Source organism: Danio rerio, chromosome 3 (assembly GCF_049306965.1).
Source record: "Danio rerio strain Tuebingen ecotype United States chromosome 3, GRCz12tu, whole genome shotgun sequence".
Taxonomy (NCBI): domain Eukaryota; kingdom Metazoa; phylum Chordata; class Actinopteri; order Cypriniformes; family Danionidae; genus Danio; species Danio rerio.
In genome coordinates this window covers 55,006,418-55,033,260 of record NC_133178.1, presented here as the reverse complement: position 1 = coordinate 55,033,260, position 26,843 = coordinate 55,006,418, and the positions used below count along the sequence as shown (strand labels likewise).

Below are 26,843 nucleotides of genomic sequence, written 5' to 3'. Positions count from 1 at the left end.
TGCTAATTAGCATCACATTTAAAAAAGCAGATATCTGAGACAGGAGGGGATTTTACGAATAACCTTTTAATAATGAAAACAACAACAACAATTAACAAAATATAAAATATAATCAGCATTAAATAGTGGCAGGCAGATAAAGCAAAGTGCAGAAAAATAAGGGTAAAGGTGCAAAATCTTACACTCAACATTAAATCTTCACGGCAAACATGAGCCTTTTTATGCAGAATAATGCCTTGTGATGAACAAAAGCAATTTTACATTCATTCATAAATTAATCTGCTCAGGTATGAGAAGAAATACAATTTTATGCTTGCTTGGTCACCACATAAATAATATAAACAATAAAAATGATAAAGAGTGAAAAAATAAATTAAATGAAAAATTGAGAAAAAAATATTGTATTTATTCAGCAAGGATGGATTTAACTGCTGCCATTAGAAAAAAACACACTATTGAACCTGGTGTTTATCCAGAAATTCATGAAGAAACCTATATATTATTTTTTTTATTAATTATTATTAGTTAACATTTTCAGTACTGATATAATAATATGCAATGTTTCTTGAGCAGCAAATCAGAATATTAAAGGTGCAGTAGGTGATTGTCTTTGGAAACATTTTTTTTGTGTCGTTCAGCCACTGAAATCTTCCATTGAAAGATTGATGTGACTACTTTCAGTTTCATAAGAGACCTTTTACAGCATCGATAATGTAGGTTTCACTTAGTTTAACAACTAAACAGAAGTAAATATCATTTTTCTGCCTAGCCTGCTTTACTGAGTTGAAGTTGTTTTTATAGACCATTTCAATGAGGCAAAGTCACTGACCCATGAACCTTTCCAGCTTGATGTCAAACTATTTCAGAACAACAAGAGGCAATTCAATCATGACTTAACATTAAAACAGCTATCATAACATTATTTATCATTATGTGGACCTTCCCAAGCTATGGAAAATAATAATGTAAAACAGGAAATACATTAGGACCATTGTTATTGTTTACGTTCCTCAAAATGGTCTATATTCACATTGGGTCATTTTTGAACAATGACAGCCTGTGACACACTCCCTATATTGTTTACCATGCTACTTTGAATATTCGGTCTGAAACAGCATGTCGCTATGGCTTAGTACGTATATTCCTGCACGCCTCCGGCCAACTTCTAAGCATACAGTCATTGCTTTATAAAACACTACACATCACGACAAGTTTTGCTTGCTAACTACACAACTAGAAACGTGCTAGATATATATGTGTTTTTTTTTTTTTTTTTTGTTGGGAATTGTGGTATTATGAAGTACTTTAAAGTTTTCTAACTGGCAAATGACATGGTCTAGTCTAGTGGGTCTCTGTCATCTTTCAGCTGTGCCCATTCATGATATCAGGAGGCGTGGCTTTGGGAAGCAGGGGAGGGATTGTGCTTAAAAGATATTATGCTAACATGTTAGCATTCAGGCAGATCACCTACTGCACCTTTAAGATGATTTTTAAAGATTGTGTGAAAACTTTTCAGATTCAGATTTTGCAACATCAATAAATAAAATGTTAAATACATTCAAATTAAAATAGTTTTAAATCAATTATTTTCACAATAGTAAAAATTCAAACCAACACAGAGCTTGGGGTGAGCTAGAGTGAGTGCTCGGACATGGTCCCACATTGATTCAAATAATTTAATTATTAATAAAAAGAAAAAGTCTTAAGAACTATAAGCTTTGAAACAATATGTGTCGTATTTATAAATGTATTATAAAGGAGATTTTAAAAAGCACAAAGAAATAATTAAAGCGACACTACTATGTCCATAAAAAAGATTTCTTAACTGTCATTTCTTTCTTTTCCTTAAGTTGACCCTCAAGTAAAGAAAACTCCTCTGAAATAAAAGACAAAAAACATTTTCTTATACCCACAGAAAGCAGGCAGACGATAGCAGTAACAGAATGTTGATATTGTCTGTCAAATCTGGGATTCTCCAGTGTGTTGAACACTCTTTGAGGCCTGTAAAAAAACACAGTTTTTCTGTCAGTCAGACGATCAATCTCGCTTCAGCTTATTTATATTCACAGTCACATCCAGTTATTACAGGAAAACACATATCTCCGTAGGACGACAATTCTCTAAGGGGCATCACCTCCCTTTTTAAACATTCAGACAGCAACGTGAATGGTTTCTATCTGAGCGAACAGCTATTATGGGGTTTTTGACGTCTATGTTATTAGTGTGAAACTTCAACTCTTCCCTGACAGATGATCACATCAGAGCAAATATACAAATTCAATGACCTCAAATGTCTGCATTTTAGCATTGATGTGGTGTATGTAAAACCTGCATTGATTTCAGCAGTGTACATTGAAATGAATAATTATTCAGACATCACATGTAGTTGGTGATATTTGTTTATTTTTAAGTGCAATAGGTTGGTTTCAATCACGTGGTTCTGATGTTGTGCGAAAGACAGATGGAGGGCAGAAGTAAAAATAACTAAATGGGAGACATAGAGCATATTTTTGTGATTTATACCATATTTCAAAGGAGATATAAATAGAAAATAACCAGATATCCAACATAGCATCAGCATGATACTTATATCATAAAAAAGGCTGAGTTTTCTACTGAACTAACATAATAACTAACATAATAACTGTCATCGATGCGGTACAAACGGTACAATTATGTTACATAAAAAATACTACCGTAAATACTATAGTGTTTGGAAGCATACTATTGATAATTAGTTGAAATAAACTGTTGTAGTAATTATATTGTTGCTGTGGTACGACACAACTCACAAACTAGCAATACACAAATTATTCAATAGGCTTCAGTTTTCTACGCTATAATCCCTATGCACCACAGTTTAGACCAGGGCTATTCAATTGGCCGCCCTTAGGCCGAACCCGCCCCATGAGGCAGTTTGTTCCGGCCCTCCAAACAATTTGACCAACACATCGAAAATAAATTTAGTTCAGTCGAAAAACGGCCGCTATAGTTATGAAGTGCATCGCGTCCGTTCAATATAGCACGAGCTGCAGTTGAAGGCAGCACAGAGCGTGAGTCACTATAAGCAAGTGGCATGGGCAGCCGAAAAACATTTGGATGTGTTTGTAGAAAAGGACTTTTGTACGGTGCACTGATATCTTTAATAGGGATGCAACAATTAGCCGATTTCACTATTAACTACGCTTCAATATGTCACAGTTAATAAATCGTAAAGGCTTCTCTAAGCCGCACGGAACGAAACAAAACTGCTGCAGTTTAACAAAGTTACGCCAAGTTGCCAACTGTGCCCTACTTTAAAGTTCACCAAGCACACTGAGGCTAATATGCACACACGGATTAACTACAGCAGCGGCTGTTCCCATATCACGTCTTTTCCGCTTGCAAGTTTGTTATTTCTGATTTCAGAATATAGGACAATATGCGTGCACAAGTGTAGCGACGCGCTTGCGGCTTTCCGGGCGCATGCAGTAGAAAACATCTCACAGTGAGAGTTGTACGGGCCTTTCAGTGCTATGTAAACAAAAGATACGTTAGACGAATTATTATAAAAATCATTATGTACTGTATGTATGGATGCAAAAGGCAACAACAGTTATTCTAAACAACTTACCTAATATAAAGCTTGAATTTACATAAGAGGAGATAACCGTGAAATCATGATTATTTTTCAGACTATATAATCGTACAACTAAAATCTATCATTGTTGCATCTATTAATTGTTATGCAGTTCATAACATAGCATATGAATGTGTCTGAATGTAGAACAAGCCTACTTTATCAATTTATTTATATTTTATACAGTCTTTATTGTGCTCTGAAATACATTTGAATATTTGTAAAAAAAATAAATAAATTGTACAATGCAGTGATTTTATGTAGTTTCAAAATGCAATATATTAACATTTTAATGTAGAAAAAAAACAATGTGGGTGTCTTAAGGAGCAAAAATACAGCATATGGGCTCTTATATGCAGTTTTGTCATCACTCATATAGCAAGTCATATCTCTTCGGCCCTTCGTTTGGTATGCTTTTCATGAACCGGCCCCCATGACAAACTTATTGAATAGCCCTGGTTTACACTAACATAAAAGTATTTCTTACAGTTCATCAGCTTACTATGCTACAGTATTGGGTAGCATTCATTAACAAAGAGTTATACACATTATACACTTTTACTATGTGCTTCAAAAACATGTTTATTACAAATTACCATAGTTTATTACACATTATTATATAATACACAAAGCTAGACCTGTATATAATTTTTATTGGTGCTATCAAACAAGTTTTTGCATTTAAAAAAGCTTGTACACAAGAATGTATTGAATAAATGTTTATTATACACCGCCTTTTCTACTATTTTTCAGCCAGTTTCCTGAACTTTCCCCCTTTATAAGCAAAAGTAATAAGGAAGTCTATTGAAAGCTGTTCGGCATTTCAAATTTTGGCCATTTTAAACAATTAAAAAAACAACATACAGGACATTTTTATGTTCTGATAGCGGTAGAAGAACCACTTCCTGCCCTTCATCTGAATTTTGCACGTCACCAATGATGTCATCTGAAAACATACTAATCTCGAATAACTAAAAATACTGCATCAATATTTTCTCTGAAAACTCTTTAGTTTTTATTCATTTATTCATTTATTTTCTTATCGGCTTAGTCGCTTTATTAATCTGAGGTCTCCACAGCAGAATGAACCGCCAGCTTATCCATCACATGTTTTATAAAACGGATGCCCTCCCAGTCACAACCCATCACTGGGAAACGCCCACACTTTCTCAGTCATACACATACACTATACACTATGGACAATTTAGCTCATCCAATTCACCTGTACCACATGTCTTTGGACTGTGGGGGAAACCGGAGCACCCGGAGGAAACCCAAATGAACACGGGGAGAACATGCAAACTCCAGACAGCAACCCAGGGCTTAAACCAGTGACCTTCTTGCTTTAGATTTTAATACTTTTAAAACAAAGTTACCTAGAAGCACCTAGCACCTAGAAGCAAGAGACATACAGATCTACTAAGTCAACAGTGCGCAAGCGCGGCCAGAGGTGCCACTTGTCAATAGGCAAGGCAGGCAAATGCTTAGGGCCCCAGGCCAGAAAGGATCCCTGAGGGCAGACCAACTTTGAATTAGGCAGTGACAAGTTTAAAAAGACAGCAAAAGAACCTGCAGACTCCCTAAGGGCCCACCCCCATTGCTCACTCTCACAGCGAATACCATCCATCTCAAATAAACAAATAAGTGAGAACGGCAGCATTAAAATTAAGCAAAATTGAGGGGCCATTTACATATCACAGGGTGCTTTCTCCAGCTTACTCTCCAGTGGCATGTTATTGCGAAGCAAGCATCAGCCATCATTTATAACCATAACTACACTCATAATCATCAGTTATTGTGCAAAACACTAGAATTCAGCTTAAGTGAGTACAAGTAACTTAAAGGGGAAATGAAGCACTCAGTCAAGTTTGCATTATTTTGTAAAATAATTTCCTCTTTAATAGAATAGATTAATAAAACCATTTAGCGGAAAATGACATGTTTTACTATAGAGTTTTGATCTATATAGGGCACTGTCATCTTGGAATATCGCTGAGTCTGACGTCACAGGGTTGGTTACATTTCCTCAGCTCAACAGATAGAGTGGAAGTAATGGACTGAACTGGGAGACTGAATAGCCTAATTTAACCCAATGCATGAAGTTGTGGATGTGGAGCTGCTGCAAATACAAGCACCAGTTGTGTGTCTAATATAAAAATATAAATGTTTATTCTATTTTTTTTCCCCTTTAAATTACCAATCATTTGATGCGCTTTGGTCCACTCTTTGTATTACGCTGCCTGACTGCTTGTATGGGTCTCAACAATAGTTTCAACAAAGTCCGCTACTGACATAATGGGGGTGGGTACTTTCACTTTTCATAAATACATACAGGGCTGCATTTACACTGGATGGTTCTCAAGTGACTCAATTCCAATTTTTTCTTCCATGTGGCACAGATCAGATAAGGCCCATGTCCGTGTAAGCAGGAAAAAAATTACATGACTTCCAATTTAATCAAATAAGATTCAGGCCTTATTCATACAGCATGTTGATACTTATATAATATGAATCAGATCTAGGGGCAGCACGGTGGCACAGTGGTTAGCACAATCGCCTCACAGCAAGAAGGTCACTGGTTCACGCTTTCATTTCAGAATAGACTTCAACAGAGTTGCAAACTTTAAATCTCATATATGCTTTTATGAAAAAGCTTAAATATTGACACATCGCACAAGTTCTTAAGCATATTAACGAGAGAGAGAGAGAGAGAGAGAGAGAGAGAGAAAGAGAGAGAAAGAAAGAGAGCTCAATATCCAGCACGTAACTAATACAAACTAATATAAAACTGTTGCATACATCACATGCATAAATCTCGCCATGGACATGACGGCCTAGATTAAAAGTAGATGGTAAAATGAGAACTTTTCTGTCATAAACTATAGTAAAAGAACTTGTCAAAAAGAATTTGAAAAAATTAATTCCTGTGCTGCAAACACATTAAATACAGGAACAGAGGGCGCTCTTTTATTATTAGATGTTAGTCAGCTAATAGCCCACTCTTTTTTTCCTGGTCCTTGCGTCTTTGCCGTGTGCTGTGTAAATGTAGACAATCAGATACGAGTCACTTTTAAAAGATGATGTAAGCTGGTCAGCAAATGAATCTGATACAGTCACAAAATCAGAATTGACCATCAAGATCTGCAGTGCAAATGCAGCCTAAATGTGCATGCGTTTAAAAAAAATCTCAATATTAAAAACTTTCAAGGATTTAAGATGCTGGTGACCGTAAACACATCATAACAAACTTGTCTGGGGTCCATAGGAAATATTGCGAAAAAGGTCCTGTTAAACATCACTTGTAAAATATTTGAAAAATAATAACAATTTAATCATCGGGCTAATCATTTAGCCTCTACTGTGTGTCAATAATGGGATTATGTTTAATTTAATAACAAGAATGTTCTGTTTTCTTTGTTTTTGAGTTGGCTTGTTGACAAATGACTCTATTTTGAAATGTTGACTAATGACTCTATTTTTTGGATGGTCATTTTAGAGAAAATGCCTCTGACAGTGAGGGAATAAAGGACATCGACAGGCCCGTGCAGAGACTGTTCAAGGGGCATGTGCAGGATGAAATTTTTGAAGGGTGGGCAGAGTTGTTGCGCACGTACTGAAGAGCGGGGGTTGTCACGGGGGCACTTTTGTTAATTTCAGAAGGACACTTTCTATCCAAAACTAAAAAGGGCATGTGCACTGCATAGGTTGAGCCCTATGTGTGCACGTGCCTGGACATCGATATAGCCTCTGAAGACTTTTTACAGAAAACTTTTACTGAAAAGTTTTTACAGCATAAAACTTCGCCTTAGCTAACAAGATTTAATGATCTTAGCACAAGGTCTAAAGCGCACTGCTCAGGTGCAGTTTGGACTTGTCTGAATTCACCTGTGCTATTTTGTGCTTTTCTATGGATAAAACATTCGCATGGATGAATTAATTAATGGGTTACGGGTGTGTGTATAAAAATAATTTGAGTTTCATCTCTCATTCCCTTTAAGAACAAGTTGTGATAATGCTATGGGGCATTTACTATTTACATGACAGATACTATTTGCATGCAAAAAACTGAATGCTTCATGATCTGCTCATGCATGAGGTTAAAGTGTGCCAGACAAGATGAATTCCACTGAAGAATCCTTATGTGAAGAAGGCATAGGAGGAGGTAAGGTTTTTTATATTTTTGTACTGTAGATCATATTTTTACATATAAATCCTTTACATTTTTATATTTAAAGATATTCTGTTGCTGCTGCACATCCCTGTGTGTGTGACAAGCAATGTGCATTTTGGAACCGCAAGAAAAAGCAAGAAAAAAACAAAACTGCATCTATTTCAGTTGCTTAAAGGAAAAATGCATCAATAATGCATATTAACACTGCTCCAGCACGCCCATAAATAGGCGAAAATGCATTTGCTATTTATACAACGTGGCACAGAATGTGAATATGATTTCTGTGCCATGCTGAAACTAGCAAAAGACACTTGCGTCATGTCTGGCACCGCATTACACCAAGTGTATGATAGGGTCCCAAATGTGTCATGACCAACACCAAAATGTGAGATTATAGAAAATGTGCATCATATAAACAGCGTGAGTTTAAAGGTTTTCTGAGAATGAGTTTACCTGTGATTTGCTTGTCTGATTGGAGCTGAACTCTGAATATTTCCTCTTCTGTGGTGCACAAATACATGACAGGAATTTGGCATATTCGTCTCTCACCTGTAAAGAAATTGCCAACACATTCATCAGAGACGACAACACATCGCTGCAGGCTCAATCTGCCTGACTTTATATGCCAGTGTATTTTGACGATCCTCAATTAATCATCAAAACTAATGTGCTCATGAGAGATTTTAATTAAACTTTTTTGAGTCATGTATATGCTACTTTTGATATAATTTGATATAATATATGTGATCCTGGCCCACAAAACCAAAAATCTTATGTTGTACAGATGAATTTTTGGCAATAAACAAAAACTCATGATATGTCGAAATGATTATTATTTTTTTTTTTCTGGCAATAACACAATTAAATAACACAATTAAGTGAAGTTCATGTTCATGAAGATTTTTTGTCAAATGTTCCACTGTAAATATATCAAAACTAAACACTTAATTCAGACAGCTTTAAAGGTGATTTATAGATTTTCAAATGGTTTCTCTGCCAAATATTGTCCTAAGAAACCACATTATTAAATTAGTAGATTAATTAATAACATAAAACAATGTTTGTGTTGGACAACATCTTAGAGTTTTAGGTAATTTTTGTTACTTTATTAATTGATTTTTTATTGTGTTGTGTTGTTGTTATTATTATCATTAGTTGTGTAGTAATACTTTGGATAAAACTTGACAGTAAAAATATCCAAAAAAAAAAAAAAAAAAATTAAAAATCTAGAGATAGCATAAATCATCAATGGGGACTTTATAGCCAACATGAATTCAACTGTTATAGTACTAATTATTTAATTATCAATAAACGTTATTTTAAAATTGCTACTTAGTATTTACTACAGTTTTTCTCAATAACTTTGCAAAAAAATAAAAAATAAATAAATAAAATAACTGAAAAAAGGGGGGCTTAATTTTATCTGAACAAACAAGTTTAGTTTCATGTTCAAGTTTCATGCCTGCTTAATGCAGTATATAACACCCTAAACATTTAATTCCTTTTTTTAAAGTTAGTTATTGTGTCAGAAATATTTATGTCATGGTGTGAGCCACATTTTTATGAGAGTATTTCAATGATTTCCCATCATGACACACAGCCATAGAAAGTACAGTCATTTAACACAATTTTAACACATTCAACACAATTTTAAGGACAAAATTATTAGCTCCTTTAAGCTATTTTTTTCGATAGTCTACAGAACAAACCATTGTTATACAATAACTTGTCTAATTACCCTAACCTGCCTAGTTAACCTAATTAAGCCTTTAAATGTCATTTTAAGCTGTATAGAAATGTCTTGAGAAACATCAAATATTATTTACTGTCATCATGGCAAAGAGAAAATAAATCAGTTACTAGAAATGAGTTATTAAAACTATTATGTTTAGAAATATATTGAAAAAGTCTTCTGTCCGTTAAACAGAAATTGGGGAAAGAATAAACAGGGGGCCTAATAATTCAGGAGGGCTAATAATTCTCTCTCTCTCTCTCTCTCTCTCTCTCTCTCTCTCTCTCTCTCTTTCTCTCTCTCTCTCTCTCTCTCTCTCTCTATATATATATATATATATATATATATATATATATATAGTTTGACAGTGTTTTTAAGCAGTATTCAAGCACTTTCTCCAAAGTCAAAGCACTTTTCAAACACTGAAAACACTAGATCAAAAAGAAAGCATTTTAGGATTTCCAGCACCCATAAAAAGCTTATGACAACGACTGCTCACTTTGCTCCCAAAAATGCCACAGCTTAAAATAGGCAAAGGTTTACAGTGAGAAGTTAGCACATAAAGTAATTTTATTTTTGAATTTCAATAAATGGTATTAATTTGTAAATGGTATTACGTACTATGTAGTGATTTTAAATCATGTATACATTACAGTCAATCACATACTGAACAGAAAAACACCCCAAAATGGTATAAATAAATAAATAAATAAATAAAAACTAGCTCCAATAATATCTAACTGCAGACACACACACACACGCATGCATGCACACACGCACGCACGCACACACACACACACACACACACACACAGTTTTGATTAGTGGACTGGTTGATTGCATTTTGCATATTGTTGCAAAAAAACCTATTGTTTTAAAAGGCTATTAAAAAGAGTCTCGTTTGAGAAATGAGCCAAAGCAATTTAGAACACGGTACTACCAGCCCCAGTCTTTAAATGTTGATTTGTCATTCTACATTAAAATTTCGTCTGAGGACTCACTTGTTTGGAGAGCCAGCAGTGCATGATAAACATGAGCACCCCCTGCAGGCTGCCCAGAATAGTGAAGATGTAGGACATTGCCAGAGAGGTGCTGTCAAACTGAAAGCAGCCGAAGACCCACATGATGCCTAGAACACAGAGCTGAGCGATGGCAGTGACTGTAAACGCCCTGCAGGAGGAGACAGAGACCTTAATAGGATTCCCAGCGAAAACTGCAGATGTGCTTAGATGTTATTTAAAAAAAGCATGCCATAGAGTGAATCAGTATAGGATTTCTTACTTAATTTTGCGTAGATTGTCTAAGTCTGGGTTGAGGGAAGAAAATTTCTCCGCCAGCTTCCATATTGTTATGAGGAAGAAGAACACGTTAACCTGAAACCAGAAAGGTTTAAATAGTTCATTTCATTTCTTCTTTCAGTTTGTAAGTGCTGTTTTCAAATTTTTTGTGTTATGCTATAAACTTCGAATAGAATTCAAATAGAATTAAGATAAATATAACAAACTGTTTTGCATTAAAGTTGCCATGGGTCATTTCCTAATCCATTCATTTATTTTCTTTTTGCCTTATTTCCTTTATTAATCAAGTGGATTTAGTTTGTTTAATTCACCTATAGCACATGTCTTTGGACTGTGGGGAAAACCGGAGCACCCGGAGGAAACACACACAGAAACACACAGAAACGCCAACGGACCCTCTGAGATTCAAACCAGCGACCTTCTTGCTGTGAGGCAACAGCACTGCCCACTGCACCACTACGTCGCCCTTCCTAATTCAGACTTTTTCATAACATTGAAAACTAAATAAAAAACATTACCATATTAACATAATCTTATTAACTTATGCAGTATAACTTTTTAAATGAAAACTTATTCCAATATTAATGAAAAACAATCATATTTATAACACAGTGGAGTTCAACGCTAGTCAAGCAGAATCTGCCTTTGCCTTGATTCACTCACCAAAGTCTCTGGATTGTCCTCTATCCATTGTATGTGCATTTTAAACTAAATCTGACTAATTTACACCATTTAAATTGAAACATTTAATTTCAGATAGCTTTTTTTGAGCTTAAAAATAAAACAAACAAATAAAAGGGTACATTACATTTCTTGAAAATTCTTTTCATTAAGTCTCTAAAACACAGATGCATATCTTTTCTAATTAGTTTTATTGTTCAGCTACAAAAAAGCAATCTTGAATTAAATGTTTCAATCTAATATTGTGAATGGATCAGATTCAGTTGAGTTATAAATGGCATTGTTTTTTTCATTGTAAGAAGTTAATTATAAAATATAAAAAATTATAATGTAGTAGTTAACCTAATATGATTAAAGTTATGCTTTCTATTTATTTTTAAATATTATTTAATGTTATTATTATTAAATTAGAAAAATTACCCATGGCAACTTTGTAATACAGTTTGCAATATTTACCCTCCGCCCACAGCCCTCGATCATGTTTGGTTTTTGGCCCTTCATAAGAAAAAGTTTGGGCACCCTTGCTCTAAACCATTCTCAGATGGGATAAATCAAATGGGATGAGATCAAAGGTTACCATTGGCCAATTTGGGCCAGCAGGCCCCTGTTTTGGGCATCTTTGCCCTAAATTAATAAATAAAATGCTAGAAAACAAATAAAGTGATCACTAAAATAAAAGTACAAATACTTAAAACAATAAATTTGGCCTTCTGTTGGTGCCTGAAATTCCAGATGCTATTTTCTAATCTTTTTATGGCAACTAAGAGGTACTTACAACAATTATAATACAAACTGGCCCATAAAAGCTCCAGATGAAGCCATCGTCAATGTTGAGCCAACAGCTAAAGAAAAACAAAAACCGAATTACATCACAAACAGCTTGAAAATTGTGAATACAGGACATCTGTCTAAAACTCACTAGTTCGGGGTGCCATATCCGCTTGCATTCACTGAGGCCGAAATGGCAACGATAAGAGCAGGAACTCCATAACCGGCAGCAAACATGTAGACGTGTCTCAGTGTGGTGTTGAAAACCAGCACCACCATGCGGAAGAGCTGCACTCCTTCCAGACACATCCAGCAGAAAGAAGCCAGGAAGAAGTAATGCAGAACACCTGCAACCACTGAACAGCCCACCTGCACCACAAAAAGAGGTTTACTAAACTTCAGACTGGTGAAGAGTCATTCTTGAGTGATTTGTTCTTTTTGAACGAATCTTCAAGGTGACTCAGGAGCAACAAGTCATCAGGTTTTTAGTATCAAATAAACATCACGTCCAATGGGCAGCGTATTGTGGATATTATCGGCTGTTAGAGTGAGCACGGATAAGTAGCATGGAAAAGTAGGCAACCCATGTAACTTTGGAAACTCACTGAAATATACTATGATTTGTGACACCATAGCTGCATCCCAATTTGTGAAGGGTCCAGCTGCAGACTGGGCGCAGTTGCAAACTGAGACTAGATACAATGCTTTTAATGTATGCACAAAACCCCGTCTCTAAGCCTACACCTCACAGTGAGGTCACTAGCTTCATTCAGCGCATTGTGTTTAAGACAGTAGTTCTTATTTCTTAAAATGAGGACCTTTTTGCAGTTATTCACCTCATTTTCTATTTAATTATGAGATTAAAATATTGCATGTTAGTGACATTTTAAGCACTATTTTTAGCTGGATTAGCTTGTCGGATGGTCGTCATAACCACACTTTTTAATGTACCTAAATATTTCCTAAAGATGAAGAATAAAGAAGTATAAATAAATATATTTTTATATTTATTATTTTTATATTTATTTTATTTTTATATTTATATTTTTTAAATTAAAATTACAATATATATTAATCTAAAAAATAGGAATCTGTTAAAGTTTTAAATTAAAACTGTAATCTATTTACATTTATTAGGCAAATAACAAACTGGCCAGCACATTCAAGTGTCAAGAGTCAGAATTTGGCCATTTTAATAATAATAAAAATATATTATTATTATTATTATTATTATTATTATCATTATTATTATCATTATTATTATCATTATTATTAATAATAATAATAATAATAATAATAATAATAATAATAATAATAATAATAATAATAATAATAATAATAATAATACGAGTTTTACATTTGTTTAGCCTCTCTTGTAAAGAAAAAAAAATCATGGAAAACAACAATAGTCAAAATAATATTCAAATCAATTTCAATATTGTTTGTTTTTGTTGCTTCACACCTTTTTATATGTAATTTTTGGAGAAAAAGGTTCATTGTTAGACTCATGAAAAATAATTGTTTGCATTGACCAAAACTGATTAGCTGAAGTCACGAAGAGGATTCGTGTAAAAGTGTTTTTTGATGGGTTATTTTTACTATTAAGGATGGTGTAGTAGTCAAATAGGACAAATGAGGTCATGTATGGGACAAATTCTGGACCTTTGTCAGTGAGGGATGAGTCTTTCGAACCACCCGAACCCCCCCTGGCTACGGGCCTGTGAGATTGCACCTCTTAGCTTGCATGTTCAAGCTTGAATCTAGATATTATTGTCTGATTGCATATTATCTATCCTAAATAGTATTTGGAATAGTAATTCGAATTAGTATGTTCCAAACACAGTTTGCTGAAATGTTTTTTTTTTTTAGTTATCCAGATGGTCTGAAAGTCCTGGAAGAAAATCAAAGTGCAGATCTAATGGTTAATATTTCCCACAGTGCATTGGTGTTGGACGTGAATTCATTGCATATGTGAATTCAATTAGAACTATAAGCATGGTAAAAAGTCAGCATGAGATGGACGTTAAGGTTGTCCCTTTTACCCCTATTGTGATGTACAGTTGAAGTCAGAATTATTAGCCCCCTTTTAATTTTTTTTCTTCTTTTTAAAATATTTTCCAAATGATGTTTAACAGAGCAAGGACATTTTCACAGTATGTCAGACAATATTTTTTCTTCTGGAGAAAGTCTTAAGTCTTGTTTTATTTCGGCTAGAATAAAAGCAGTTTTTAGTTGTTTTAAACATTTTAAGGACAAAATTATTAGCCCCTTTAAGCTATATATTTTTTTCTCGATAGTCTACAGAACAAACCATTGTTATACAATAACTTGCCTAATTACCCTAACCTGCCTAGCTAACCTATTAACCTAGTTAAGCCTTTAAATGTCACATTAAGCTGTATAGAAGTGTCTTGAAAAATATCTAGTCTAATATTATTTACTGTCATCATGACAAAGAGAAAATAAATCAGTTATTAGAGATGAGTTATTAAAACTATTATGATTAGAAATGTGTTGAAGAAATCTGCTCTCCGTTAAACAGAAATTGGGGAAAAAAATAAACAAGCGGTCTAGTTATTCAGGGGGGCTAATAATTCTGACTTCAACTGTATTTCCAGTTGAAATGGTCTTGAAATGAGAAAAAAAAAAAGAATATAGGAGCATATTTGGTCATTTAGGAACCAATTTGTTCATTAGAAGATGGGTGTTGCAAACAGAATTGTGGAAGATTGGCGTAAGAATAAAAGCAGAAAAAACTGCACTGATAGCCCTGCCCTATAGTTATTCCATGTAACCAAAAGTCATTTAATTTGGTTAGAGCGGGAAGGGGAGTCTATGCTATTTGATTAAAGATTCAAAACAATGAAGTGCTCAGATACATGTTTTATAACAAGCACCCCTATATACATATGAAAATAAAAAAAGTAAAATTTTGATTTCATGCCAACTTTAAAGATCCCATGAAATCAAAATAATCTTTTAGCATCAATATTGTATCAGTATTGTTGGTTTTTAGGATATCTATAAGCTAGCGCTCACTAAAACAGTGACACAATCCAAACTTAGGATATATAAAACTGATATAAATATTTAAAGTTTGTAGTCTGTCACTTCTGCTTAAATAGATCAACGGTTTTATTCACATAACCTCATACTTCACTCATGAAATCATGACCAATCAAATACTCTCTAGTACCTAACATGTCCCGCCCACTTCAAGACCCATCTCCTTGATGCGCTTGTGATCAACCACTACTGGCAGAGCAGTGAAAAAAACAAAATGCTATTAGCTGTTTTTTTTAAAGGGGAGGGGCTACAATATGTTCCACCCTCTCTTCATGTTTCACTGAGTTTTCGTCAAACATCAAATAAAAATGCACATTTCAAAGCACTTCATGGGACATACAAACATAGTGGATGCATGAGACCAACAGTTAAGTGGAGAGGTAAGGTAAAGGTGTTGAAATGATTGTTAGATAACATTTAAGATATTGGAAAACAGTAGCTTTTGTTACACACTTCATGATGTGAATCAGGAAGCAGCACCAGACAAGTGAACACACAACGGTCATACTAATTTACCTTATTCTCAGTGCGGGTGATTCCCACGAGGAACACAAAGTATGCGATGAAGAGGCTGATGCACAGGTGCATGTGGATGGTGTTGCGTGTGCTCTGGATGGATCGCACCGCGTAAAATGTGATAATGCAGATGAGGAGGCAGACCAGAGACAGAGACAGTCCAACCCATGAGATCAGACGCAGCTCGTACACGTCCTGGTTAAGAGAGCAATTTAAGATGAATAGATTTAAGAAACTCGTACCATTTTTAAACAATGAAGGATGCGAATATAACAGAAGCATGTCTTTAATGTGCATGCTATGTGCAGTGTTTGCTGTGTGAAATATTAGTAACTGAAATATATCTAACTATTTGTATTTTTCAAAACATTTGCATATGCGCTTTTAATTGATATTGCGCTGCTTTGTTTATTTACCAATATGAACTTGAAAAAAGCTGTCGTTTTACAGTTTAAGGAGACAATAAGAACAGAAAATAGCAATCACTCAGTTATGGCATCATTAAAATATGTCTTTGTTTATTTCTAATACAGGGGTTTTCAAACTTTTTCAGCTGAGGGCCCCTTTGTGTTGGGCGAATTCTTTTGGGGACCCCCAAAAAATAAAAATGACGTCAAAAAAAAAAAAAACCTTAAAATAACAACTGTACTTAAAAAATGTTTAATTGAATTATTCAATACATTTATATTATTATATATTATTCAATACATTTATATTATTCATTATCTGGATTAATTTTTGTAAGATGTCAGTTGAGTTGACATGGTTACAGTGCTTCAATCTATTGATCAAATCTTCATGCGCAGTGTTCATTGTGGTCTGCTCTCATTGGATTCCATCAAGACATATTTTGTGTACGAGTCGTCACTTTACACAGTTTTTTATGCCATATTTATGCTTTTTTTCTGTCTATGCACAGCTAGACTCTTCTGTATTTACCCTTACAGCTGAGAATCTAAATGTATCTAAAGATTTAAAGCTTTGAAGTTTTAAAGAGTTTTGTCAGTCATCAGCCTGTTAATGGTTAACAATTAATTGTACCGTGGTAACTAGCAATACTACAATGGAGGCTGTAGTGGTTCAGTGTGTTGAAGTATTGTTTATTTTTATTCCCTTTTTTTGTGCACATCATAATTTACTCAAGTCGACAATCCTGACTTACACTGATAAAAAATAATTTCCTAAATGCAATCTAGAATTGGGTATTCAAGTTCATAGAGCCAAGTTTTACTTTGCATAATTTTAGAAGCTTTGCTGACTTTAAAATGTCCATACCAGTTTGTTCTATTAATAATAATACTGAACATTACATTTAAATTAGTTTCACAAATAAATATGGGAAAAAGTGGAACATCTTGAAAAAATGCATTTACATTTAGAGTATTAAAGTTTGATCAGATATGTTGAGCTTCATTAAATACAGAGCACTAATACATTTTAATATTTAATAATTAATTAGCTCTATAATATAACACAAACAGATACATTATAATTTTTATAGGTTATAGTGGTTTTACTCAGGGTGTATAAATTTAGTTATTTTAATCATTATGAACCAATATGTGTAAGGGGTCCACTGCAGAGCTCATCCAGCTGTCATTAGTGTAACAGGAGTGAAACTCTGAGAACTCGCTCATGTGATGACAGCTCCATTCATTGTTATTGCAGCACTTTTTGCTTTTCAATTTTAATATGTTTGTTTGCCGTGCTGCAAATAGGACCGTCTGATATTTGTACAATGCAAAGTGTAAAGCCTGTCACACTGTGAACGAGGTGCAATGTTGTGCCGTGTCTTTAAAATGCTATTTGTTTCCTATGAGTGAAGCCTGCGCAGAGAGGCGCGCACTCCGCAGCACCCAGCTAATCGGTTACTTAGGAACGCAAGCCATATACAGGGTAGTGCTTTCAGCCACCGATAATGTTCTTATTGATCATGTATTTTAACTGAAATATTGTCAGTTAAATAGACCTGAGCATTCATTTAGCTGTATAAGCGTAAAAGAGATCAGCGCAAGTGAAAGGTAAACGCTGTCAGGTGCAGGAGACAAGCGCCAAAAATCACAGGAAGCGCCTGGCCAGAAGCGCTTAATCAATAAAAGTCCCTGTGCACAGAGGCGGGCCGCTGCGCTTCTTTTCCTGTGTCACGAAAGTGTCAACTGCATTTAAATGACATAAGCATAAAGCTTAATTTTTGCAGTACTTTTGAGCTCAAATTATAATGAAGAAATACATTAACCTTTAGAATGATGCGGGACACAAAATTCATCCATGTGGGCCCATTGATTACCCCTCATCTAAAATTTCTTTGCGGCCCCCCTAGCGCAATCTGGCGGCCCCCCTAGGGGCCCGCGGCCCCCAGTTTGAAAACCCCTGTTCTAATACATGCACTCTAGTGGTGAAAATTACATACTGCACCTTGAGTTTTATTTTCAGTATTTTTTTCTTTAAACTTGATTTATTTAGATGTAACAAGTCGAAGCAATTAATTTAAGTTGTTTCAAATTTTATTTTTGTTTCAGTGTAAGTATCACTTTCTGAATCAAGTAATGACTCATGGTATATAACCCATAAATAGTTTGCAACTTGCAGGCCTTTAGATGATTGTTTCTGAAAATGCATAAAATGCATTCATCTTTCTAACTAATTATTATTTTTTGTTTAAGGAACATGTGGTAAAATATTTTATTCTCAGAAGTATCACTTCTGTGATGAGGTGAAGATCAGAAGTTGTGGTCACAGATGGTTAATACGAACCCCAATGTCATAGAGAGCCATAAGCACAGCGAAGCTGCTGAGGTGAGAACAGGAGCAGATCGTCTCATCAGCAGTGGACCTCACTGTGGAGCAGTTACGGGTCGACCAGGCACCCCCATCCAAATCATGATCCCAAAACACACAAATGTGATTCACATTCTCTTTCTAAGAGGAACATACACATAAGTTCATGATGAATCACACTGGTGTAAGATTTGTATGTAGTACACTACAAATTATGTCATACCTTCAAGTGCGAAAACGTGAAATTTACTGGTTTCTCCAGGTTGGCAGTGTCTTCATTGCTAACAGTGGCAGTTACTATTTCTGAATTGATTTTGAATGTTTGCTTTTCTTGTTTCTCTAAATGGTTAAAATAGCGGCTGAGTGATTCTTCCAGACCTGTGTAGCTGAGGAGAGCCACTGTTGAAAAGCCTGGTTGATGCAAAAAGACATAAAACATTTGTATTATATTGTGCTGAACAAATCTTTATTATGTTGGTTTGAGAAAGCAACTACTTAGAACACCCTAGCAACTGCATAGCAACCACCCAGTACCAACAAAGAACACACAACAGGGATGCCCAAACTCTTGGAGGGCCGGTGTCCTGCAACGTTTTGTTCAAACCCCAATCAGGCACACCTGGGTTAGCTAATCAAGCTCTAGGCATTAAGACCTAAAAACATCTGTGCAGGTGTGTTGAGGCAAGTTGGAGCTAAAATCTGCAGGACACCGGCCCTCCAGGACCCAGTTTGGACACCCCTGGCATAGAATCACCAAGAGGAGACACTCTGTTGCTATTTGGGAGCTAGTGTTAGGTGGCGGCCATTTTGTACAGCATGGATAACTAATGTTAGAAAGAATTAATTAAAATATTGAGTTGAAGATGAGTTAAAGTATTAAATATTCATACACCCCATTCAATATATATATATATATATATATATATATATATATATATATATATATATATATATATATATATATATATATGATGACTTTTTGTGTCAGAATTCAATTATTTTGGGGAAAGTGGTGTGGCTTTTTACATAAAAGCGTTATTAGTCTTTCTTTAACAGACAATATTGGAAAAATACAATATAATATAACATATAGTACTGCAACAAAAAGTGTACTATCAGTCTGTTATCAACATCCCATTTTGAAAGTCATGTTAATTAAATTTAAGATTTCAGTATTAATTCATATTAAGCCAGTGCGTAAACTAATACATTAAAGCAATTTAAAGTAATTACAACTAAAAGTGACAGTTAAAAAAATAAGTCTGTGAAATAAACTCTTAAAAGTGCTGATGATCACCAGTACGTATTGTATTGTCATCTTTCAGGTTGGATTTCAGCTTTATTGCAATTTAAAAAAAAAAATAAACAAAAAACAAAGCAGCTTCTAGCCATTACAGCAATAAACTCCAATAGATGGCTGATTGCTTTCACTCCAAAATGGCGGCATTGTGGGGCTGTTGTTGGGCGTTGCTGTTGCAATGGAATGTTGTGAGTGTCACCTCTTGGTGATGCTAAGCTCTTTGGTACGGCACAGCAAAATGCTAGCAGCACCCTAGCAACTATCCAGATAACCATAGCAACCACATTGAATACCCTAGAAACCACCTAGAATACTATAGCAGTGCTCTTATAAATGTCTCTCAACTAAACTCTAGTGGAAAAAAGACACAAGACACTATGTAGACACACACCTGTGGCAGCAGTAGTAGACCTTAGCAAATGCCTAGTAACCTTTCAGAACACACACAACAGACTAGCAACACCTTGCAACCATCCAAATAACCATGGCCTACCCTAACTACTACCTAGCAACCACCTATAATACCCTTACAACTGCCTAGAAACCACCTTGAATCATCTAGACCAGGGGTGCCCAAACTCAGTCCTCGAGGGCCGGTGTCCTGCTGAGTATAGCTCCAACTTGCCTCAACACACCTGCACACTGCAAAAAAATGCTTTTCTTACTTAGATTTTTTGTCTTGTTACGAGTTTTTCCTTAAAACAAGCAAAATTATCTACCAATGGAGTAAGCAAATTAATCTTATGTCAAAAGGAAAAACAAAATTATTTTGCTTATCCCATTGGCAGATTATTTTGCTTGTTTTAAGGAAAAACTCACTTAATATTGGCATATTATTTCTCAAAACAAAACTATATGTTTTGCTTTTCTGGAAAATTCTTCTTGATTTGAGAATTTTTAGATATTTGGACTCGAAACAAGACAAAAAATCTAAGTAAGAAAAGCATTTTTTTTTTGCAGTGGGGATGTTTCTAGAAAGCCTAGTAAAGAGCTTGATAGCTAGTCTAGGTGTGTTTGATTTTGCTTGGAACTAAGCTTTGCAGGACATCGGCCTTTCAGGACCGAGTTTGGGCACTCCTGATCAAGACCAAGCCTAGCAATACCCTAAAGCATCTAGCCTCTACTTTGAACATTCTAGCAATTTTACCCTAGCAACAGCAGAGCAACTATCCAGCTTACCATAGTAACAACATAAACCCCCCCTGACATAATATCAGATAATATTCTAGCAACAGATTAGCAACACTATACCCTACTGAAAAAAAAAAAAAAAAAAAAAAAACAGGCTGGTTTTAAAGGGGCTTTGCCCATTTCCAGGCTGGTTTACAGCCATTTTCAGCCTGGTCTTAGCTGGTCAGGCTGGGAGACCACCTGGCTGGAAATGGCTGGAAACCAGCCTGGAAGTGGCCAAAACCCCTCTAAAACCAGCCTGGTTGACCAGCTAAAACCAGTCAACCAGCTTAGGCTGGTTTAAGCTATTTTTTCAGCAGGGTAGGAACCACTCAAAACACCCTAGGAAAGCCCTAGCACCAATTCACAATCCCCTAGGTTTGTGTGATTTCACCAAGTAGGACATGTACTGTAAGTGGATTAAAATCTATGTTGATACTAAAAAAACATCTTAATCAGCAAATCAAATTTAAGAGATAAGTTAAAAGAGCTCCTATTAGGCATTAAAAAAGCTCATATTTTGGTTTTGGGAATATCCAACAACAGGCTGATATGCATGCAAGGTCAAAAAAAACACTTACATTACCTTATAATATGCATTTTTTTTTACTTAATTATACCAATGACCCTATATGATCCATATATGATCCGTTCAGAGATTCATTTATTCCCAACCCTCTCCTTAGTGCAATGCTAATCTGCGCTGATTGGACAGATGACCCAGTTTGTTGTGATTGGTCGACTGCATTCAGCATGAGACAGAGGGAAATACCCACCACGGTTGATACATTTTGAAGAAGTTAGGGTGCAGAGTATATGTGTGAGGCCAATGTAGGAGAGCATTAAAGCAATGCAGTTAAACACCAGCATACTGCTCTATTTCTAATCATAAGTAAAAACAACAACACACATTCAGTATTAATCCACACAGTGGCAAAAGCTGAACTATTTTGAAACTTAACTGCCGCACATGTGTAGGAACAGCTAATGGTGGCCATAGCAATGACAAACGGCAGAGTTTTGCAAGCTTACAAACACATTTAAATCCGTGAACAAATTGGCGCACATTGCATGTACAATGTGGCTTTAGACACGATATGAGAACATAAAGAGTTAACCAGATACAGTACATGTGGTAACAAGTAACAAAAACAATAAAATACATAATAAAACAAGTAGGCACTTTTAGTCGCACTTACTTACACTTGTGAAACGGAGGAAGGAACTGATCCATGAACTGTGTACTGTAAAGTTTCTGTCAAGCTCTGACAAAGTCCCATACATCAATAGTCTTTTCTGATCCCTCCTCTAACAAATGGCCGATGAACCCCCCTTTGTAAGCATGTATATTCCAGAAGCACTCATCAGAAAAGTGAGCACAAGCATTGTTATGGATAAAATACGGTAAATCTAATAGTTTAATAAAACAAATTAGTTTTTTGGAAATCGCCAAGCAACCCGGTTGGGGGATCCCGACCCCAACTTTGGGAACCACTGGTCTAGTATGTGATACAAGTTCAGAGACTGTACTGTACACCCTGATTTTGTAAGAAAGGCAACAACTTTAATGTGTGACACGAAAATAGTATTTTATTTGACAACTTAAATTGCATATACAACTGATAATCTCCTCTTATTCTGGGAATATATGTAAAGTTGGGATTAGGGTTTGGGATAGGGATTAGATATGGATTAAATTTTCAAATAGAAATTATGTTTCAGGATCAACTTAAAGGTTAAACCAGGATTGCATTCTACTTGGCAAAATCACACCCACTAAATGCCCTAGCTCCTGTCTAGCAAACCCCAACCACCTATATTACCCTAAAAGAATAGCAACACCACTCTAGCATCTTCTTAGCCACAACCCAGACCACTTTGGCAACTACTAAGAAACAGCCTCGCAACACCCTAGCAACTGTCCCCCAGGAACACATTTACAACTTTCAAACAGGTTTGGCTTTTTCAAACCAACATCACAGTTTGTTTTTTAAACTTTACAGTAGTTTTAAATATACTCAGTAATTTCAATTAACAATTTATACCCATGTATTCTTTTCCTGTTGCTGTGTCCCAGTGGGAAGTAAACCATGTGCCATTGCTGGATACCATGAAACGACCTCCAGGTGGAGTACTGTTCCTCTTAACCAACAGCTCCACATCTGAAAATGAAATAAGAAGAAGAAAAAGAAGAGGAAAAAGAAGAAGAAAAACACATTATGAGTGTAAAAATTGTTTCTGTGAAGCATATGAAGTGTGATATTTGTTGTTGAAGTGTTTTTGTTTGGTTTGCTTTTTTACCAGATCTAGTGGTTGACCTCTTGGTTTGGCTGCTTGGCAGCATAAGTCCTATCAGTTTAAGCATGCTTTCCACAATACTAAACACCGCTGAGGCTTTCTTGTTATCCAACTGATCATTATTCTGAAGCAGACCGTCTAGAGCACTGAGAAATTCCTATAAAGAAATGGGTAAAATCAGACATTGTTGTTTATTCAGTTATACTGTAGACAATAAGTACACATCTTTGCATAGCCTGTTGTGATTTTGCAATAAAAATTGGTTTACTGAGTGTCACCTCTAAAAGCTTTTCTCCATTTTGAATTTTATTCTGTTTTAGTGCCTCACAGCTGCTGTTCATCAAGAAGACAAGTTCTGCCAGCTCTGGATTAGCAGCCTACACAGACAACCGAGAAAAGCAGAGATCAGTATTCAGGTTGATCTTGAATGACTGTAATGTTCTACATCAGTATTTTAGTAAATGTCTAGTCAGTCTAGTCATGCAGTACCTCAAATGCAGTGATCTTCTTTTTAAATATCTCATAATTAAACTCTGAAAAAACAAAAAAATCTGACATTTAATTAATTAGTGAGGGACTGTAGAGGCACAAAGCACTAAACTTAACAAAACTATTAAAATGTCACAATTTGATAATTTTTTTGGTAATTAAGCAAACCAATTACCATCACACTGAACTGTCCGATTATTGTTATTAGCCCCTCTTTAATTTTTTTTAATTTTTTAAATATTTCCCAAATTATGTTTAACAGAGCAATGAAATTTTCACAGTATGTCTGATAATATTTTTTTTGTTCTGGAAAAAGTCTTATTTGTTTTATTTTGGCTAGAATAAAAATAGTTTTTTTTAATTTTTTAAACTCCATTTTAGGGACAAACTTATTAGCCCCTATAAGCTATATTTTGTTTTGATAGTCTACAGACCAAACCATTGTTATACAAAAACTTGATTGTTATACAACTTTTGAAATATCATAATTTGATTAAAACAATTCTGGTAATTAAGCAAATTTAGCTGAGAAGAACATTCAAATAAAACTGTTTCTTACCAACACACTGAACTCCTTGTCCTACAGTAAATGTCTCCTTTCCACTGCTGGAAACGTAGCCAGATTTACATTTGCAGGCATAACCTCCTTGACTATTGACACATTCTGCATTTCCCCCACAATTAATGCTGGTATTCACACATTCATTGGTGTCTGAAATGAGATATATGGAGATTCAGATGCTATTTCTGCAGCACAGATGCCATAAATGTATCACATCAAAATTTTTAGCATTAATTCAGATTCACTTCATTCAAAAGTGGCATTTTACCTAATATTTTATAACTTACATTTTACACTGTATTGTAAGTTTAGTTTATTGTTTATTTTGCTCAGCCAATGAAGAATGAATGTTTTACCATTTCTAACCGTGGCATGTCTTTCCTGAATGCATTCTTGTTTTAAAACAAAATGGTTAAATAAACCATTCAATGACTCCCTCATAACTGTTTGTCCAACAACAGGCTGATATGCATGCAAGGTCAAAAAAAACACTTACATTACCTTATAATATGCATTTTTTTTTACTTAATTATACCAATGACCCTATATGATCCATATATGATCCGTTCAGAGATTCATTTATTCCCAACCCTCTCCTTAGTGCAATGCTAATCTGCGCTGATTGGACAGATGACCCAGTTTGTTGTGATTGGTCGACTGCATTCAGCATGAGACAGAGGGAAATACCCACCACGGTTGATACATTTTGAAGAAGTTAGGGTGCAGAGTATATGTGTGAGGCCAATGTAGGAGAGCATTAAAGCAATGCAGTTAAACACCAGCATACTGCTCTATTTCTAATCATAAGTAAAAACAACAACACACATTCAGTATTAATCCACACAGTGGCAAAAGCTGAACTATTTTGAAACTTAACTGCCGCACATGTGTAGGAACAGCTAATGGTGGCCATAGCAATGACAAACGGCAGAGTTTTGCAAGCTTACAAACACATTTAAATCCGTGAACAAATTGGCGCACATTGCATGTACAATGTGGCTTTAGACACGATATGAGAACATAAAGAGTTAACCAGATACAGTACATGTGGTAACAAGTAACAAAAACAATAAAATACATAATAAAACAAGTAGGCACTTTTAGTCGCACTTACTTACACTTGTGAAACGGAGGAAGGAACTGATCCATGAACTGTGTACTGTAAAGTTTCTGTCAAGCTCTGACAAAGTCCCATACATCAATAGTCTTTTCTGATCCCTCCTCTAACAAATGGCCGATGAACCCCCCTTTGTAAGCATGTATATTCCAGAAGCACTCATCAGAAAAGTGAGCACAAGCATTGTTATGGATAAAATACGGTAAATCTAATAGTTTAATAAAACAAATTAGTTTTTTGGAAATCGCCAAGCAACCCGGTTGGGGGATCCCGACCCCAACTTTGGGAACCACTGGTCTAGTATGTGATACAAGTTCAGAGACTGTACTGTACACCCTGATTTTGTAAGAAAGGCAACAACTTTAATGTGTGACACGAAAATAGTATTTTATTTGACAACTTAAATTGCATATACAACTGATAATCTCCTCTTATTCTGGGAATATATGTAAAGTTGGGATTAGGGTTTGGGATAGGGATTAGATATGGATTAAATTTTCAAATAGAAATTATGTTTCAGGATCAACTTAAAGGTTAAACCAGGATTGCATTCTACTTGGCAAAATCACACCCACTAAATGCCCTAGCTCCTGTCTAGCAAACCCCAACCACCTATATTACCCTAAAAGAATAGCAACACCACTCTAGCATCTTCTTAGCCACAACCCAGACCACTTTGGCAACTACTAAGAAACAGCCTCGCAACACCCTAGCAACTGTCCCCCAGGAACACATTTACAACTTTCAAACAGGTTTGGCTTTTTCAAACCAACATCACAGTTTGTTTTTTAAACTTTACAGTAGTTTTAAATATACTCAGTAATTTCAATTAACAATTTATACCCATGTATTCTTTTCCTGTTGCTGTGTCCCAGTGGGAAGTAAACCATGTGCCATTGCTGGATACCATGAAACGACCTCCAGGTGGAGTACTGTTCCTCTTAACCAACAGCTCCACATCTGAAAATGAAATAAGAAGAAGAAAAAGAAGAGGAAAAAGAAGAAGAAAAACACATTATGAGTGTAAAAATTGTTTCTGTGAAGCATATGAAGTGTGATATTTGTTGTTGAAGTGTTTTTGTTTGGTTTGCTTTTTTACCAGATCTAGTGGTTGACCTCTTGGTTTGGCTGCTTGGCAGCATAAGTCCTATCAGTTTAAGCATGCTTTCCACAATACTAAACACCGCTGAGGCTTTCTTGTTATCCAACTGATCATTATTCTGAAGCAGACCGTCTAGAGCACTGAGAAATTCCTATAAAGAAATGGGTAAAATCAGAC

The 26,843-nt window shown here is 35.3% G+C and overlaps 1 protein-coding gene across 5 annotated transcripts in view; it reads right to left on the bottom strand.

Annotated features, from left to right (window-relative positions):
- Window positions 1–46: 46 nt before the first annotated feature.
- adgre5a (adhesion G protein-coupled receptor E5a) overlaps window positions 47–26,843 on the bottom strand; it is a 56,255-nt gene continuing 29,458 nt past the window's right edge. For 3 of the 5 annotated variants that reach the window (XM_073945033.1, XM_073945032.1, XM_073945035.1), the window contains 11 exons: window positions 26,664–26,817; window positions 26,408–26,524; window positions 18,852–19,039; window positions 18,605–18,769; window positions 15,851–16,045; window positions 12,420–12,637; window positions 12,276–12,342; window positions 10,803–10,894; window positions 10,523–10,691; window positions 8,244–8,339; window positions 47–2,001 (listed from right to left, as the gene is read on the bottom strand). In XM_073945033.1, coding sequence (XP_073801134.1) covers window positions 1,960–2,001; window positions 8,244–8,339; window positions 10,523–10,691; window positions 10,803–10,894; window positions 12,276–12,342; window positions 12,420–12,637; window positions 15,851–16,045; window positions 18,605–18,769; window positions 18,852–19,039; window positions 26,408–26,524; window positions 26,664–26,817 — 1,503 coding nt within the window. In that variant the 3' untranslated portion in view covers window positions 47–1,959. Of the gene's footprint in view, window positions 2,002–8,243; window positions 8,340–10,522; window positions 10,692–10,802; window positions 10,895–12,275; window positions 12,343–12,419; window positions 12,638–15,850; window positions 16,046–18,604; window positions 18,770–18,851; window positions 19,040–23,143; window positions 23,261–23,399; window positions 23,554–23,674; window positions 23,774–23,885; window positions 23,930–24,444; window positions 24,598–26,407; window positions 26,525–26,663; window positions 26,818–26,843 lie in introns of all 5 variants that reach the window. The other 2 variants (XM_073945031.1, XM_073945030.1) reach the window with 1 other exon arrangement.